This window comes from Lactuca virosa, chromosome 3 (genome assembly GCF_052849685.1).
Source record: "Lactuca virosa cultivar CGN04683 chromosome 3, Lactuca_virosa_CGN04683_v6, whole genome shotgun sequence".
Taxonomy (NCBI): Eukaryota; Viridiplantae; Streptophyta; class Magnoliopsida; order Asterales; family Asteraceae; genus Lactuca; species Lactuca virosa.
Window position 1 is genome coordinate 59,678,131 of NC_136428.1, and position 16,305 is coordinate 59,694,435.

The window sequence follows — 16,305 nt, forward strand, 5'->3', positions numbered from 1 at the left end:
TTAATTTTGAGGAAGCTCAAGCTCGATTCGAGCCTTAAAATGAAGCTCGGGCTCGGCTCGTGAACAATTTAGTGGGCTCGTGAGCCTAATCGAGCCTAAACGAGCCTCTATGTATGTATATACATACACACACACACACATATATATATATATATATATATATATATATATGTGTGTGTGTGTGTATATATATATATATATATATATATATATATATATATATATATATATATATATATAGGCTCGTTTAAGCTCGTTTAGGCTCGCGAGCCTATGAATTGAAGCTCGGCTCGAGCTCGTTTAATAAACGAGCCTCATATTTAGGCTCGAGCTCGGCTCAGGCTCGTATAATTCGATCTCGAGTCGAGCTTTTAACGAGTCGATCCCGAGTAGCTCGGCTCACTTACACCCCTAACTGGGATGAACACTTACCTCTAGTAGAATTTTCCTATAATAATAGTTTCCACTCAAGCATCAAGATGGCACCTTACCAAGCTTTGTATGGAGAAAAGTGTCAAACGCCGTCGTATTGGCTGGAAGCTGGGGAAAAGCAGTTTATGGGACCTGAAATAGTCCATCAGACTGTTGAAAAGTTGAAAGTGATTAGGGAAAGGATGTTAGCAGCTCAAGATCGTCAAAAGAGTTATGCAGACAAGAAAAGACAATCGATAACATTCGAAGTTGGAGATTTGGTTTTACTTAAAGTCTCACCATGGAAAGGACTTATAAGATTTGGTAAAAGGGGAAAGTTGAGTCCAAGGTTTATTGGACCGTTTAAAGTTCTTCAGAGGATCGGGAATCAAGCTTACAAGCTAGAATTACCAGAAGAACTAGATGGTATTCATAATACTTTCCATGTGTTTTATTTAAGGAAGTTCACGGGAGATGTTCCCGACATAATTCCAATTTATGAATTAAGGTTGGATGAAAACAAAAGGCTAATTGAAGAACCAGAGGAAATCGTTGACCGTAAGACTAAGAAGTTACGACGCAAGATGGTCGATTTAGTGCTTGTGCGATGGAAACATACGAATGGGCCAAATCTCACCTGGGAAACAGAGAGTGACATGATGAGTCACTATCCGCATTTGTTTGCTGATGTGTGATTCCGAGGACGGAATCATCCTAAGGGGGAGAGAATTGTAACGCCCGTGTTTCTAGGCTAGGCGCTAATGATGATGTAATAGTCTAGGTCAACCTTTGTAACTTGTTTTGAAATAATAAGATGTATTATTTAATTATTATGTGTTTTATGCTTAATTATTATAATTTAATGAATTAAGAATAAAAATAAGCGTCGAAAATAAATATTAGATAAACCCAATATCTATGAAGGAAGTTGTAGTGGTCGTGACAAGGATTCCGGATATATAAATAATGCCAAAATCCGAGTTATAACGAAGAAGTTATGACTTGTCGAAGTTTCACGACAGAACCGGTACGCCATTGCGTGACGTAAATAGTGAATTTACGATAGAACGATTTTTATCCTTAGTAATCTAAATGAAAGTCGTAGTGTTCGTTAAACCGAGAGCGTGCATAAAAAGAACGCCCAAATCTGACTTCGTATGAGGAAATTATGATTTTTCTAAGTTTCAGCTTAGCAATAGACAGCTAAAAAACTCGAATTTTAGATCGAGTGATTTTTAGCCGACACAACCTAAACGAGATTCGAAGGTCTCGTCAATAGTAGTACAACGGTAAAAAGACAGACGAAAACGGACATCGTATGAAGAAGTTATGAATTTTTAACGCATTTTCCTGTCCCTGTCTGTTAAAAATAATAATATTAAAAATAAATTCAAAATTAGCCGACGGAGTCTAAACGAAAGTTGTAGAGCCTAATTTTACCTACGCGTGCATAGAAAGAACGTCAAAAACGGAGCTCGTATGCGAAAGTTATGGATTTTAGAAGTTCGGGACACAAAATTCGAGAAAATCACTAAAACCGAGGAATTTCGCATGGTCAACCTTCGGCCACGTCATCCTCGCTCGCAGCATGCCGCATGTCCGAAATTGATAAGTCATCCGAGGCCAGCTGTCGACCCGTGTCGCACCCTCCTCGCACCGAAGGCTCGGTCCAATCCGAGACCGACACGTGTCTCGCCACCTGCCCTATCCGAAGCTCGCCACCTGCCTCTCTCGGATGCGAGCCACGTGCTTGCTTCTCCTTCCTTCGGATCCGAGGCTCGCACCTATATATAGGAGGTGCGAGACCTCCCGGGTAATTTTGGAAAATCCTCACTTTTTCACTCCTAAACCCTCTTTTAAGCTACTTAGCATCCCCGAAGCCCCGGGATCATACCCAACACCCGAAACACGTTCCGGAGTGCCCGAAGAGCCCGAGAAATTTATCTTTTCGGTTTGAAGCTCAACCCTCTCAAGGCCCGGTTTTTTTTCATTAAAGCTCCCGGTTTCATCGGAAACGATCATTTTTAGAAACAAAGTGATGCCCGATTATCGTTAAATAAAGTGAGTGTATAGTCACTTTCATCTTACACATAGATATGAAGTATTTTCTATAAAATACGTGCTATGTGTAATTATATTGATTGTTTATTTGAGATGACTGTTGAATAGATGTTTTATACAAGTTTTAAACTGTATATGTATTTTTATCTACAAATATGTTGGGTAAAACATGGGTAGACGATATAGTTGATGTGTGTTAAAATGATGAGAGGCCTCGATGTTGTTGTTGTAGTCATCTAGCGGAGTATAGATGACGACCACGAACCTTTCTAGACAGTCCAGTGGAACGCTAGCAGGTTCGCAACCTGTAGGTGTTGGTGAACTATATGTTCATTGGTGTACTCCATCCCCCTCATGGTTGCCTTAAGGACATGTATGGCTGAGGAATCCCCTTAGCAGTAGTGTCCATCCCGATGATGATCCTTAGGCTAGGTCCCTTGTGATAGGTGTTTAGGGACATAATGTGAGGATAACGGGAATAGGTAATCAGGGTTATTGTTGGTTGAGGAAATTAATAAATTTATTGTTGGTTGATGAAATTAATAAATTTATTATTATTTGTGGGTTGAAAACCCTATATGCTCACCAGACTCCCAAGCTTGACCCACTCAGCTTTTTATATTACAGGCAGTGGACCCCGAGCATAGTCGGATGATGATGAGAGATTTTTTGGATTATAGGTCAGTAGTTGTAAATAACTGTTGTAAGGCTTATGTACTGTTTATGCTTTTGATCTGTATCGGAACATGACATCCTGATGTTTTGATATAAAATGAAAATATATATTTCTGTAAGAAATGTTTTGATAAATTTTTATCATGTTTTGTTTTGTGGACAAATTCCGCAACATCTTTTAAAAAGATTACTCTGATTTTATATTAAAACATAAATTAAATCGGTCTTTTCTGGCCGAGAAATTTGGGGATGTCACACATACAGTTAATTGCAAAGAACTCCTGGGTTTCAAATACAGGCACAATATGATTTGGGATGTCTTGGTCGACATATTCAAGCATGCCGGGGTTTCTGCCAAGAAAGAGGCTCATGTGAATTTCTTGACTGACCCGATAGAAGGAATGTCAACCCTTAGACCGACTGACATTTTTATTTTTGGATGGGTTGGAGGGAAAACGCATGTGTAGAACTTACAGGGTATCCACTATCGTAGGCTTGAGGGCTGGTGGTTTCACGGCGGGACAAACTGCATTAAAAGCTGCTATATGCAAGGTCACTAAACATGAGAAATCGTGCATGGAAAATCAACACGTGTTCATACCATTTGCATTTGATACGTTTGGTTTCCTTACGCCGGATGTGATAGAGCTTCTTAATAGAGTACAACGGATCATGCATAACAATGTTATATCCCCTAGATCTATGAATGTAGTCTTCAAAAGAATTGGTTTTACCATACAAAAAGACTTAGCAGCGTAACTTGTTGCCTGTTTGCCTTCTCATTTGTTGTACGATGATAACTAAGTTTTATTAATAATAATAATAAGAAAAACAAAGTAATTGGGATTAACACATTACATTAAGTGTATAAGTTAATGTTTATATTAAACCAAATGTTGATCGCTCACAAATCTATTTCTACATAAGACGTTTATTAAGGGTGTTATTGCTTTGAAAAATGCATGACAGGCCATTCCATATATTCAAGAAATGCAAGCTCCTCCGATACTGTCAAATGTGGCTATCATTGTAAAGATGAAGAATATATTTCTTCCATGCTTAACCCATTCGGCCTAGATCATTTGGACTTCTGTTGTGATGAACTATTTTCACCTGAGATATATATTTTAAGGGATTTTTTAAGATGTACCCTAAGGGCACATATAAGAAACATTAATTATGAAAAATATTACCATAATTAATAATTGAAATGCATTTATTATGGAAATTATTAATGTATCTCACATTTAATTATAGTAATAATCTTTATAATTAATGTATTTCATATTTAATTATGATAATATTTGTTATAATTAATGTTTCTTATATGTGCCCTTAGGGCACATGTTAGAAAATCGACAAAAGTGCAAGAATGGTCCATGTGGTTAGGTCGAAATTGCCACTTTGGGCCAAACAGGTTTGGACTAGCACTCATGGTCCAAAGGTTTTCATTTTCTTGCCACTTTGGTCCAATTTACTTTAAATTTTTTAATAATGACCATTTTGCCCTTTGATTTTACTTTTTCAATTTTTTTTTATTTATTCAAATGCTTTTATAATTAAAAGAAAAATAAAAAAGAAAATCTCTCTCTCTCTCAAAAAATGGAAACTTTTGTTTCAATACCAAGAACTCAATCCACCATTTTCATCTTCTTCAAAACCCAAATCCACCGTTTTCCTTTCTCACCCATCGGTCCTCTCCCCTAGCCCAAACATCTCCGTCGAGCTCCACCATCCACGAGACCAGAGCGCTGGGAAAAACAGATCGGTGGTTTGATTACCACCAACATCTTCGACCTCAGATACACCAGAAAATCCAAGTTTCAATCTTGTTTTTGTGTTGTGGTTTTTATCGGTCTTTTATGTCGGCTTCCTCCGTTTCAGATCTTCAATACATTGTGTGTGTGTGTGTGTTTTCTCTGGTGTGTGTGACTCTCCAGTTCAGATCTTCAAAATTAGTACCAACTCTATACAGGTATTGTTCATCATCTTCTCCACCTTCTCATCTCCTTTTGTAATCAGTACCTTCTGCTTCGTGGAACTAGGTTTATTGGCTTACTGAAATAGAGGATGGAAAATATGATTTTTGAACAGATCTGGGATGTTCATGGCGGCTAGGGTTTCTTGGTGGTGATGCATCGTGTGCGCTAGGGCTTGCTTTAACATCAGATTTTTGCATCTAGTTTTGAAATCTGATTTGTGAATGTTCTTGGATAGATTAGTGCTTTTGTAATATGATTTTGAATGTTTTGTGTGCTTTAAAATCGATGAACATTCAAAGATAGATTGTTGATTTCTAATTTGATTTTGGTTATCAATGCTTAATATTTGATGATTCATAGTTGATCAACTTTTCTTTTACAAGAAGATAAAACAAGAAACAAAAATGATTTCTAATTTTTTATTCTTTTATAATGGTGGAATATGATGGTGGTGGTGACAGGAGGGGGTGATGGTAGCTGTAGGTGGTGGTTCTGGAAAGAATAGTGGAGGGTGGTGATTTAGATGCTCGGAGTAGATGCAGAGAGCTTCAGGTTCTAATGGAGAGAGAGAGAGAGAGAGAGAGATATTTTCTTTTTTATTTTTATTTTAATTACAAAAGTATTTGAATAAATAAAAAAAACTAAAAAAGTAGAAACAAAGGGCAAAATGGTCATTATCAAAAAATTTAAAGTAGATTGGACCAAAATGACAAGAAAATGAAAACCTTTGGACCATGAGTGCTAGTCCAAACCTATTTGGCCCAAAGTGGCAATTTCGACCTAACCAGGGACCATTCTTGCAATTTTGTCTAGAAAATCCCATATTTCAAAGCTATGCAGAGCTGGGAATATAATTATATGTGCAATTGCAAACGATATGATAATAGATATCCAAAAATAGAAGAAATGAAATAGCAATGTTAAAATAATATTTTTCTCTGCATCTTTTTGTCTCTTTGAAAACGCAAAAACAACAGGTATATTTGTGTTTCGGATTTGAAAGAAGCCTGAATTCTGAATCGATTGATTATCCCAAATCAAATTTCGTGGTAACCCAGACAATAAAATCTAAATCACAATTTTTGAAAAATATATATACAATACACGATTTTTGAATTATCCAAGTTATTATCGATATTTTTAAAATAAAAAATCTAACATTATTATTATTATTATTATTTTGTAAAATAACTAACATCAAATATAGTTTCCAAAATATGTTTTCAAATAACTAGTATGCAGTGTAATTTCTGACAACAATAGTAAATTTATTATATTATTGAGTGGTAAAAACGAACAATTTTACATTAGATGATAAAAAAAAAAGTTTCTTGCATCATTTAATTTTTTTATTTTTTTAAAACGGCAGTATATGTCTAGGATAAAACTTAGAATCTCCTTGTTAGTAACTCTTTGTTAGACCCTTGTTTTAATAGAATATAAAACTGTATTATATTTCTTTTTTCACAGTTACCTTATAATCCACATGTATAGTTCGTAGATGATGTTTTCACTCTCACATCTATCATTTCGTATATTTTTACAACTGTTTGATTTCGTTTGTCTATAATATATTTTCGATTCGTATATAATTTTCACTTTGTTGTTTCTACGGCTTTGGTTGTTTCACAGTTTGGTGAATGTAATGACAAAACTATTTCTACATGGATGAAAGATGTAGTTAGAAAATAGTTTGAGGGCTTTTCTGTAACTGTCTCTAAGAAGGGGCATGGGAAGTCGGTGTAAGTATAGCAAAGTGACACGACATGTGGCGGTGTGGCACACAACTCCATGCGCACGTTAGCATATGTCTTTTACCCCCATGTCCTACCGTCGACGTGTCCTCAATTCGGGACGGCCCGCCGCGAGCTATTTTCAAATTATTACATTAAAATACCAAAAATACCCCTCTCATTTTTTTCTCTTTAATTAGAGAATTTTTTTTTAATTCATACTAGTTATGTTAAAGTAATAGTAGATAATTTCCCAACCCTTTCTACTTCAGTGAATCAATGTTATGAGATTTGAACAATATATTATATTCTTAAATTTAAGATCTCTTAATAATTAAATTTAGTCATTTAGACAAGCTTTTTTTATAGTGATCTTTGCGATACCTTTTAACAAAACGTATAACCAAGTGTTATATTGTAACAAATTTATAAATTGTGTCGTATTATAATAACAAATATGTAATGTTCATACATTGCTTCTTACGCTGTTATTATGAATTTTGGGTTTATTGTTGTTATAAGCTTCACAAATAAGAGATTTAATTTTTAGAAATACAATTAGCCCGGATATTATATTACTACATGAATAAGACGACACTTGTCACCCTTGAATTCAATTGTTCAAAGGATGTTTTTTCGGGATCTTTGAATGGCGACTTTTGAATGACGACTGTTTCATACATTTACGCCATAATTCAAGTTATTCTTGAGATATAGTTAAGAAATTTCATTTAAAAACCCATTCAAGAGCAGTTATAGAGGTTCGTTGTCTGCATCGACATCAACCTTGAGGGCATTATTGTAATTCATCCCTCCATCATCTTCTCGCATGCATTTTGCAGTGGTGCAGCCAATCTACGCTCCTGCACTCTGCAAAGTGTCTCCAAGAAAGCCTTCACAAACACACGACTCTGTTTCATACCTTCAAAGAAGCTTTTGATTTAGATCAACAACATTAACATCATCTTCACTCTTGGAATCCTTGAATAACTTTAAACTTTTTCTTCTTGATTTTTCACACAAAAACACAGTCAGAGTGTGTGTGATTCTTGGAAGCTCTTTCACTTGTTCATGGTGTTCTTGTGTTGTCCTAGCCATGAACCTAAAGAAACTTGTGTCACTCTTAGATCTCATTCCAAATTGTGCATCTCCACGAAAGAAGGTAGTTTCTGGATTTGGGTTAGGGTTCGTTTCATTTTTCATTTTCTTATTTATGTTATTTTCTAATTTTTCTTTCATAAGCCCAATTTCAAATAAACTTTTCTTCCAAGGGTTTACCATCAGTAACAATACTTCTCTTATCGCTTGGTCTATCTCTTTTAGTAGTACATCCTCTCTCAATTCCACTTATTCTTCTTCAACAACAGCAATTTTTGTTGATAATGCCACACGAATAGCCCAAAACCCTAAAATCTTGGTTACCGAGAATAGGACTGAATCAAATAGTTCTAACGTGGATATCAGTCTTAAATTGCTCGGTTTTGATGATAAAGCGAATACCCATTTGGGAAATTTCACCGATAACGTAAAAAATGTAAGCTTTCATGGAATTTCTGCAAAAATTATTGAATTTGAGGATACCCATTTGATAAATGGAACCTTTAGTAGTGCAATTGCTCAAGAAAACGCAGATACGAGTGTTAAATCAGATGGTTTAGATCTAAATTTGACTTCAAGAAACACGAGCGACGACAAAGGTGATGGGATTTCGAAGAAAGTGGGGTTTGTGGACGCTGATACTGGTACGAATTCTCATATTTTGAGGAGTTACAGTGGATCTTTTAAAGAATGCGACATATTTGATGGAAGATGGGTGAAAGATGATAGTAAACCATATTATCCGGCGGGTTCTTGCCCTTATGTAGACAGAGATTTTAATTGCCATCTTAATCATCGGCCAGATGATGACTTTGTAAAATGGAGGTGGCAGCCATTTGGATGCGAAATACCAAGGTAATGTTATTTATAATTTCTTTAAAACATTTAAACTTTCTTGGTTTCTCAATCGAATGATTATGAAGTTGCAAATTGCAATTGCTTAAAAAACCGGAAGCTGCATGCTAATTTGATGGCTTTCTTATTACTAATTTGGAATAATGCCCATTTAGAAACCCTTGACTAAAATTGTCAATCGGTTATTTGGTTGACTAAGATTATTTTGTCAATACTATCAAGAAATTTTTAGTTATTTAATGAGACTATTTGTCCTATTTCTAACGTAGAACCAGCTTTACACTTGTTTTAGAAAGATTTTTCTTTCAAAATTTAACGTTTGAGATAAATTTGATGCTTCTAGATGACCTTTCCTTTTATGTAGATAGAAAATAGAATCATTACGTTAATTGCACTCAACTACATGTAAAGCTATCTAAATAGTTATATCTTCAAAAAAGTTCATTACATCTTTTGTGTGAACGAAATGGGTAGTAAAAAGGTTGTAATTAGTGATTTTATTGATTAGGTTATGAATATTATTGCCCTCACCCACTTCATGTTTTTTATGATTATTTTTTTTTTCAGTTTGAATGCAACTGATTTTTTGGAAAGACTGAGAGGGAAGAAATTGGTTTTTGTTGGAGACTCTTTAAATAGGAACATGTGGGAGTCACTTGTTTGCATACTTCGACATTCTCTCAAGAACAAAAACAGGGTGTATGAGATATCAGGAAAAAGTGAATTCAAGAAAAAAGGAATTTATGCCTTCAGATTTGAGGCAAGCTTTCATTACAATACTCCAAACTTGGATAGATACACTTTTGACTTTTGAGTTCAAACCTTGTTGCATTCAATTTCAGATTTGGTATTCCAAACTTTTTCCCTAATTGTCGATTTTTTTTCATACCAATCTAGAGGTTGAAACTTTGTCCGTTTGACCTCGAATTAAAGTCAAACTAGTTTTGGAGAATGTGTAACTATTAACTAATGATGCTTCTGATCTGTGTAGGATTACAACTGCACTGTGGATTTTGTGGGTTCTCCATTTCTAGTGAGAGAATCGTCTTTCAAAGGTAGACATGGTTCTTTTGAAACTCTAAGATTGGATTTAATGGATCGGACAACTTCAATGTATCATGATGCTGATGTTTTGATCTTCAACACCGGACATTGGTGGACTCATGACAAAACTTCTCGGGGGTAAAAAAGAATCATTACTTTACTTTTAGTATAAAACTTGTATGTTATGTGTAAGTTTTTGCTTTTTGACTTAATTGGGACATGACTTAATATTTACATATATGTATAATGCCATATTCACTTTTTACACGTATTTCTTTTAGACATAAGGGTAAAATGGTCATTTTTTTTCATATTCAGAAAAAAACCTAACATAACACCTTTTTGTACCTTATTAACAGGGAAGATTATTACCAAGAAGGCAACCATGTTTACCCAAGACTCAAGGCTCTGGATGCGTACACCAGGGCTCTTTCTACATGGGCAAGATGGGTAGATAAGAACATCGACACCCAAAAAACACTAGTTCTCTTTAGAGGCTATTCACTAACTCATTTTAGGTATGTAAATGTTAATGGTTCTTTTGACCATTTTCATCATAAGGGGTCTTATTTGCACATGTTTGTAAATTGTAGGGGAGGGCAGTGGAATTCTGGAGGACAATGTCACAAAGAAACCCAACCAATCTTCAATACAAGTCATCTAACAAAATACCCATCAAAAATGCGATCTGTTGAGAATGTGGTGCGAATGATGAAGACTCCTGTGATATATCTCAATATTAGCAGGCTTACAGATTACAGAAAAGATGGTCACCCATCAATTTACAGACGGATGTACACCAAGTCTTTGTCTCCAGAGCAACAAATGGCTGCAGAGCAATCACAAGATTGCAGCCATTGGTGTTTGCCAGGTGTACCAGACACTTGGAACGAGTTGTTATATGCATCTTTGTTGAAGCTTGGAACAGGGTCTTGGGAAACCTGAAATTTAGTGTAGATATTAATTGTAACAAGTTTCGGTTTTTATTTGTGTTTGGAAGATTGAGAGAATTAGGAGTTGTATGTTATCAGGTGTGTGGTTTTTTAGTGAGAGTTTGGATTCTATTTTTCTGTTCGTCCTAACAAAATATATCTTGTATTTCTTTCTTGAGGGTCTTATTGGAGTTCTTGCTCAACATCAAGTTTGAATTCAAAATGATCATTTGTGGAATATGTATCCTTGCTTAAATTGCATCCATTCAATGGTTACTCATATCTTACAATCAATGTCACAAACAAATGTTTCACTATATGATACAACTAAGTTGTTGAAAAGTTATGTTGGATATTTATCATTTTTTTTTCTCGGTAAATCTTTAACAATCATCAAGTCGTTGGGGAAGTATCATTCCATTACTTTGGTTACTTTTTGTAAGTATAGAATACATGAAACTAAATTTATACAAAGGAATATGATCAAAGTTCTATTAACACCAAGTCACCAACGCCTACACTCAATTACCAAGGGGTACAAAGGGTAGCATAATGTTAGATTATCTCCATTGAGTGCTAATATTGATTTGTTCACCAATAAAATATTGACATTATACGTAATGTCTCATTTTTACAACAATTTTTTTTTTCATTTTTAGATAAAATAAAACACCATGTTCATAAAAACCCAAGTCAAAAAATCTCACATTTCAAATACATTTATAAGAAAACCAAAGTTATCAAAATAACGCGGAAACACCATTGTTGTTGATGAGTATGTACAGTCACGTCTTCGTCTTCACATGATCAACAAAAGTACCCGAAATACATTTAATCCACAACTGTAAGCCAAAGTTTAGTGAGTTCCCCAAAATATCATATACCACAATATACATACACGCATACACACAACGACCTTCAGTCAATAACTGGTCCGCCTCCCACTTGCCTACAACATACAACTGACCCGTATCTTTATGATATTCCCTAGAGAAGTGAATATGCACAATGGATATCTGCTTATCTCATGAAAATTCCAATTATTGGAGAAATCTGTACTGAAAGATGGAAAAAAGAAGCTACTGGAGAAATCCAGCAAACCAGTCTTTCTTATGCAACAAAAATTGCAAAGGAAGAAATTGATAGAATCTGTCAAGACAGATATAAACAACAAAAGCTCAAAACAATAAGTAAAGATTGTTGTAGCATTCTCTCTGATTTCAAAAACTTTGATATTGGAAGGAAAACTTATACTAAGAAAAAGTATAAAAACAAAAAGAAATACAAATCTTTCTGGAAGAAGAAAAGAAGGGAAGAATTCTCCAAACAAATCAAGGAATTACTTGATATGAGACTAATTATAGAATCAAAATCCCCTCATATGTCCCCTGCCTTTCTTGTCAACAAAGAAGCAGAGAAAAGAAGAGGAAAGAAGCGCATGGTTGTCAACTACAAAGCAATCAATGATGCAACTATTGGAGACTCACATAATCTTCCCAATATGCACGAACTTTTGACTCTTCTACGAGGAAAAAATATGTATTCAATGAGGTACTCTACGGGAGTAAGTGTCAGACCCCGATTTGTTAGGGTGAGGTCGGTTAGCGATTCATGGGGAGTACACAGGTGGTACTTAGGACTACATAGTTGTTTTAGCAAGTGCGCAACAGGCTTCAGACCGTACAGAATCGACATAAATGTTATACTGACAGACGCCGGTCAGATTTGGAGTTTCAGGTCGATGATATGGTACTCCTGAAGGTGTCACCCTGGTAAGGTGTCATCCGGTTCAGGAAGCGGGGCAAGTTGGTTGGTCCTTACAAGGTTATTGCTCGGGTGGGTAGGGTTATGTATCATTTGGATCTACCCGAGGATGTGACATCCCCCATTTCACGGCCAGAAAAGACCGATTTCGTTTATGATTTTTAAAATAAAATCAGAGTAATCTTTCAAAAGGTGTTGCGGAATTTGTCCCCAAAACAAAATATAATAAATATTTATCAAAGCATTTCTTAAAGAAATGTATTTTCGTTTATTACAAAACTCGGGATGTCCACATCGATACAGACCAAAAGCATAAACAGAACATACATTCATTTACACTAGTGATTTACATCTCCTTTAATCTCTCAGTGCAAAGCAGCTTCGTATCGATACCTGTGATACAAATAAACTGAGTGGGTCAGGCTTGGGAGTCTGGTGAGCATATAGGGTTTTCAACCCACAATAATACAATTATTATATTCAATCATCAAACAATCAACCCAATTACCCATCCCCATATCTCCTTTATTTCTTAAGGATTTACCCTAAGAATCAACTATCCTTCATCCATTCATTCCTAAGAATTGACCTAAGGAATTTATCCAAAGTCCATTGCTACCAAGGTTCACACGACAAGCACTACGTCTCATAGTCGCCAAGGTTTTTACAGTAGGCACTACGTCTCATAGTCGCCAGGGTTCACTCAATAGGCACTACGTCGCATAGTCGCCAGGGTTCACTCAATAGGCACTACGTCGCATAGTCGCCAGGGTTTACTCAATAGGTACTACGTCGCATAGTCGCCAGGGTTTACTCAATACCATTTTTCATCACACACCAACTATTTCATCTACCCCTGTTCTACCCAACATTTTCATAGATATAAAATACATATACAGTTTAAATCATTCAAAACATGTATAAAACATCAAACCCACACCCATCTCAAATACACAAACAATATATAACACATAGCACGTATTTCATGGCAAACACTTCATATTTATGTGTTAGAAGAAAGTAACTATAGACTCACTTGATTAGACGATGCTCGGACAGCACTACGGCTCATCAAGTACTATTCTTTGGTGAAACCGGGATATCTTCACACACCGGGCTTCTCGCGGACAGAGTTTCGGCTCGAAACTCCTTTCTTCTCGGGATCTTCGGTGCTTCGGGACTCGCTTCGGGTCTCGGGATGATACCGGGGCTTCGGGGGTACTTTAAGAGGGCTAGAGAGGGTGTAGGAAGTGAGATATTGAAGGAATTAGCAACCATGGCCGGCTGCCCTTCGGTTCTATTTATAGGGCTGATTTTTCAATTTTCACGTCGTGAACCATCATTTCACGTCGTGGCCTTGGACGTCATCAGGTGCGTAGTCGCGATGTTCAGTCTGTCAGGCTCCAGAAGACGTCAGCACTGAGTTCACATCGTGAATCCCTTTTTCACGTCGTGAACTCTGACATAGTGTTGGGGTTCGCTCCCCGAACTTCAGAAATTCATAACTTTCGCATACGAGCTCCGTTTTCGACGTTCTTTATATCCACGCGTAGGTGAGATTATGTTCTACAACTCTCGTTTAGACTCCGTCGGGTAATTTTGAATTTAATTTTTATTATATTATTTTTAGTAGGCCGGGATAGGAAAACTCCGTTATAAACTCATAACTTCTTCATCCGACGTCCGTTTTCGTCTGTCTTTTTACCTTTGAACTACTATCGACGAGATATTCGATTCTCGTTTAGATTGTTTCGGCTAGAAATCCCTCGATCTCATATTCGAACTTCGGGCTGCATACTGCTAAGCTGAAACTTAGAAAAATCATAACTTCCTCATACGAAGTCAGATTTGGATGTTCTTTTTATGCACGCTCTCGGTTTAACTTATTCAACGACTTTCGTTTAGATCACTAAGGCTAAATATCGCTCTATCGTAAATTCACTATTTACGTCATGTAGTGTCGTACCGGTTCTGTCGTGAAACTTCGACAGGTCATAACCTCTTCGCTATAACTCAGATTTCGACATTCTTTATATTTTCGGAATCCTTGTCGCGACCACTACAACTTAGTTAAGATTATTCATTCTAAATAATCTTCTATCAAAAAGTCATTTTTGATGCTCATTGTCTCTAAATGGACTAGCCCTGATCTACGGGCGTTACAGAGGAGCTCAGTCTGATCCATAATACTTTTCATGGCTCTCAGCTGCGGAAATGTTTGATTTATGATTTCGCAGTGGTTCCTTTGGAGGACATTCATGTGGACAAGTGTCTGAATTATATAGAGAGATCGGTCGCAATTCTGGACTCTTTGTAAGTCCTCAAGCTTCTACCTTTTTATGCTCTTCATCATAGATCTACACTTTAAAGCGTGTTTTGGTCCATTTGGGGTAGTTGGTGTGGTTTGAAGAGATAAATTTTGCAACTTTATGGTTTCTTTGTGTCCCTTGAGTATTATATCTTATAGATCTAGATTCTTGTGGTGAGTTGTGAACCATGCTTGGATTTTGGGTCATATTTCTCCTTTTTTACCTAGCTTGAAGAAGGACATGCATGGGTCATGTATATACATAAAGTTTGAATTTTTATGGACCATTAGGGGTCATAGAAGCATTCTGGAGAAGTTGGATTAAGGACCTTCTGGATTAAGTGCTTAATAGTTGAGTCTTTGTCGTTTTAGACTTTGTGAAACCGAGGGTTAGAGTGGTTAACCTTTTTAGTGGTCTTAATGGATAAAGTTGGAAACTTTATCCTTCTAAACCATATTTAGGGCCAAATCTAGGCTTTTGAGCTCTTAGGGCTGAAGGAAACAACTGAACCCATTAAATTGTTTTGAACCCAATGCCCACGACGTGGCATCAGGTCGCCACGTCATGGCAACTGGGGGTGGATCGACTGTTTTGTTTGATTCATTGCCACGACGTGGCTAAGGATGGCCACGGCGTGACGAGATGCAGAAGCATTACCCGGAGTCCAAGGACATGAGAGTCCAAGGACGAGATGCAGAAGCATTACCCGGAGTTATTTGAAGCAACAGACTTCAAGGACGAAGTCTGATTCAAGTGGGGTAGAGTTGTCATACCCGGATCTTGAGGTACCTTACTATTTTTCAGTTGTGGCATTTTAGGGTTGCCATGGCATGGTGGAGGCACTACCATGACGCGACGATGCTCGATTCATCCGCGTGTCTCATTAAAGCCACCACGACGTGGAAGCATATGGCCACAGCGTGGCAGCTGGCAGAAGGAAAACCCAAATTTTGCGGGTATTTAATGGAAAATGGGAGGTTAGGGTTGCTCATCCTCAACCTCCATCACTATCAAACCCCCAAAACCCTAACCTTAATCCTCCTTGTAGCTCTTGTGCTCATTTTTGTAAGTTTGTGGTTGTTTTGAAGGAGAAAGAAGAAGATTTGGTGTGTTGGTTCAGCAAACAATCATTTCCTCCATTTGTGCATATTCTGGACTCTTTGTAAGTCCTCAAGCTTCTACCTTTTTATGCTCTTCATCATAGATCTACACTTTAAAGCATGTTTTGGTCCATTGGGGGTAGTTTGTGTGGTTTGAAGAGATAAATTTTGCAACTTTATGGTTTCTTTGTGTCCCTTGAGTATTATATCTTATAGATCTAGATTCTTGTGGTGAGTTGTGAACCATGCTTGGATTTTGGGTCATATTTCTCCTTTTTTACCTAGCTTGAAGAAGGACATGCATGGGTCATGTATATACATAAAGTTTGAATTTTTATGGA

The 16,305-nt window shown here is 36.6% G+C and overlaps 1 protein-coding gene across 1 annotated transcript; it reads left to right on the plus strand.

Moving 5' to 3' along the window:
* Window positions 1-7,601: 7,601 nt before the first annotated feature.
* On the plus strand, window positions 7,602-11,013 carry LOC145165794 (protein trichome birefringence-like 2). The gene is made up of 5 exons (XM_079084688.1): window positions 7,602-8,815; window positions 9,383-9,575; window positions 9,807-9,997; window positions 10,219-10,377; window positions 10,453-11,013. The coding sequence occupies exons 1-5, from the start codon at window positions 7,959-7,961 to the stop codon at window positions 10,802-10,804; spliced, it is 1,752 nt and encodes a 583-aa protein (XP_078940814.1). The 5' UTR covers window positions 7,602-7,958; the 3' UTR covers window positions 10,805-11,013.
* Window positions 11,014-16,305: the final 5,292 nt, after the last annotated feature.

Excerpts from the sequence above, each read along its gene's own strand:
- LOC145165794 (XM_079084688.1), top strand. The coding sequence starts at position 7,959 with ATGAACCTAAAGAAACTTGTGTCACTCTTAGATCTCATTCCAAATTGT. Across the intron at positions 9,576-9,806 it reads TTTATGCCTTCAGATTTGAG|GATTACAACTGCACTGTGGA; the intron begins GCAAGCTTTCAT and ends TGATCTGTGTAG. Across the intron at positions 10,378-10,452 it reads TATTCACTAACTCATTTTAG|GGGAGGGCAGTGGAATTCTG; the intron begins GTATGTAAATGT and ends TGTAAATTGTAG.